We start from the raw sequence: 2,533 nt of genomic DNA, 5'->3' as shown, positions 1-2,533 counted from the left end.
TATGGGTAAGAAGAACTAAGAACTAATCAGATGGGTTGGAGAGGGTAAGAAGGAGGAGAGCAGTGATAGATGTCGGTGACAATATTAAAGAAAGAAGAGAAGTAAGATGAGAAATCTCTCTCCCTCTCTTCTCTCTCTCTCTCTGTTATTTGATGAGATTTTGTTTTCAAATTTTATTTTCTCTGCTATAACTCTCACGTAAAAGTAGTAGACCTACCTACCAAATCCAGCACTGAGCATCTCTCTCCTCTTTTGTAACCACTCGTCTTTCTCACCAACTCGGTCAAATACCCACAAAAGGGATCGAGTCAATTGGGACTCCGGATTTCTTCCCTTCCCCCCTCCACCCCCTTTTGCCTCATATAAATCCTCCCTCCCCCTTTCTTCCTCCACTTTCCATCAATCCACATCTTCTCCCTTCGTAACCTCTCTCTCTCTATCTCTTCTCTCTCTTTCTCCACACAAAAAGACCCCTTATCTCTCTTATCTCTAACTGACAAGGCACAAGCACAAGAAAGAAGCAGAAGACAGAGAAGAAGAGGGAGACAGATATGGGTCGTTCTCCTTGCTGTGAGAAAGCTCACACCAACAAAGGTGCATGGACCAAAGAAGAAGACCAGCGTCTAATTAACTACATCAGAGCCCATGGTGAGGGTTGCTGGAGATCTCTCCCCAAAGCTGCAGGTAACCTACTTAGGACTTAACCCAACCCAAATCAGCAAAACTAGTGAAAACCTAGATCATAACTTCCTTTTTCTTTCTCTTTATCTAAATATATTTGTTGGGTTTCAGGTCTGCTGCGTTGTGGAAAGAGTTGCAGACTTAGATGGATAAACTACCTAAGGCCTGATCTCAAAAGAGGCAATTTTACCGAAGAAGAAGATGAGCTTATCATTAAACTCCATAGCTTACTTGGAAACAAGTAAGCCCTTCTCTTCTTTTTTTCCTTTAATTAGTTCTTTTTCAATTGAGGATCTGAAAGCTTTTTCAAGAACAGTATGAACTCATTTGGGACTTTCTTCGAATGCTTAGATGGTCTCTCATTGCTGGAAGATTAACCGGAAGAACAGATAATGAGATCAAGAACTACTGGAATACCCACATCAAACGCAAGCTTTTGAGCCGTGGAATTGACCCTCAAACACACCGACCGATCGGCGCCGCCGCCAACCCCACCACCACCACCACGACCACAACCACTACTACTGCCACCACACCCACAACCCCTTACTCCGATGGGGTCATCAACTCTTCTTCACCGGCACATGCGCTTACGCCGGAGATTGTCATCATGAATATTAACCATAGTAAGGCTGAAGAGGCACAGAGCAGCAGTGGAACCACAGAAGAACACCAACAAGAACCACCACCACCACCACCACCACAACAACAGTACCCAGATCTCAATCTTGATCTATCTATAAGTCTTCCGTTCCAACCAGAGCCACCGTCGACAAATACAGCAGAATCGAAGCAACAAATATTGTCTAACTACCAGGTGTTTACAGCACCACAGCCAGTCTTCACTCAAGCAATCTGTTTGTGTTATCGATTAGGGCTTCAAAGTAGTCAAGCTTGCAATTGCCAAGCCACCATGATACCCAATGGTGTCGACAGATATTTCAGTCCATTAGATTCATAGATTAAAGTATAGTTTCTTTTTCTTTCCTTCAATGTAATCCATCTTTTTTCTCTCTTCCTCTTATCAAAAAATTCAAAATATATAAAATTTGATTTTTGATTTCTGATTTTTGAAAGAAAGATCAAAATCAAATCTCTCTTTTCTGTTACTATTTTCTCACACAACAATTGTTTATAATGATAAAAATCAGCAGATTTGCTGGGTTGTGGGAACTGGGGACAATCCCATTTTCATGGGCTTACTATTACTCATGAAGTTCTATGAAGGTTCTAAAGGGGGGTGGGTGGGCCCATCTGATATTCTGATTCAACAGCCTAGATGGAATTGCAATGGTGCTGGTGGGGTCCAGTGAATGTGATAGTCTGATAAGACTGCAATTTGTTAAAAAGCTTCAAAACTAATGAGGCCATGATGATGAAAGCATAGTATCAGGTGGTGGAGATTGTCCAAAAGAATTGATTGAGTGCTTGAATGTCTATGGCTTATTTTTTAAGGACTTGAAAAATAAAAAAGGGGGACTTGGGTTTCTTTTAGTATTGGAAATTGACTCAGAAAGTATGGTCTCATGTGTAAATTTGCATAGGTGGGTCCCACCACCACCAGATGTTCTTATCTTCCTATATGAGGGATGTGAGCAAAAATAAGTTAAAAAGAATTGATAAGAGTGATTGAATGGCCATAACTTATTTTTAAGGACTAAAAAGAGGGGGAATTTGGGGTTCCTTTTAGTATTGGAAATTGACTCACAAATCTGATCATGATGATCTGATGCGTAAACCAGGGTAAGTACTACTATTGGATTGGGATTCTTATTTGCATTGGTGGGTCCCAATCAGATGTTCCTAACTTCCAATAAGAGGGTTGTAAGGGTGGCCCACCTTATGGAATCAC

General features: G+C 41.2%; 1 protein-coding gene across 2 annotated transcripts; it reads left to right on the top strand.

Moving 5' to 3' along the window:
• The first annotated feature begins 200 nt into the window (after positions 1-200).
• LOC122660862 (myb-related protein 308-like) lies at positions 201-1,742 on the top strand. 2 transcript variants are annotated; one of them, XM_043856116.1, is made up of 4 exons: positions 201-684; positions 793-922; positions 1,033-1,354; positions 1,385-1,742. In XM_043856116.1, exons 1-4 carry the CDS (start codon positions 552-554, stop codon positions 1,640-1,642), a joined length of 843 nt encoding a protein of 280 aa, XP_043712051.1. In that variant the 5' UTR covers positions 201-551; the 3' UTR covers positions 1,643-1,742. The 2 variants fall into 2 exon arrangements, with proteins under 2 accessions (XP_043712051.1, XP_043712050.1); XM_043856115.1 differs by having other exon boundaries at positions 205-684; positions 1,033-1,742.
• The last annotated feature ends 791 nt before the right edge of the window (positions 1,743-2,533 follow it).

The sequence above is a fragment of the Telopea speciosissima genome, chromosome 5 (assembly GCF_018873765.1).
Source record: "Telopea speciosissima isolate NSW1024214 ecotype Mountain lineage chromosome 5, Tspe_v1, whole genome shotgun sequence".
Classification (NCBI taxonomy): Eukaryota; Viridiplantae; Streptophyta; class Magnoliopsida; order Proteales; family Proteaceae; genus Telopea; species Telopea speciosissima.
Note: the sequence above shows the minus strand (reverse complement) of the source record. Positions and strands in the feature narration are given on the sequence as shown.

Bases quoted from the DNA above. Each gene is read 5' to 3' on its own strand.
- LOC122660862 (XM_043856115.1), top strand. From the start codon at position 552: ATGGGTCGTTCTCCTTGCTGTGAGAAAGCTCACACCAACAAAGGTGCA. The intron at 685-792 runs GTAACCTACTTA...GTTGGGTTTCAG, and splicing joins ATCTCTCCCCAAAGCTGCAG to GTCTGCTGCGTTGTGGAAAG. The intron at 923-1,032 runs GTAAGCCCTTCT...TCGAATGCTTAG, and splicing joins CATAGCTTACTTGGAAACAA to ATGGTCTCTCATTGCTGGAA.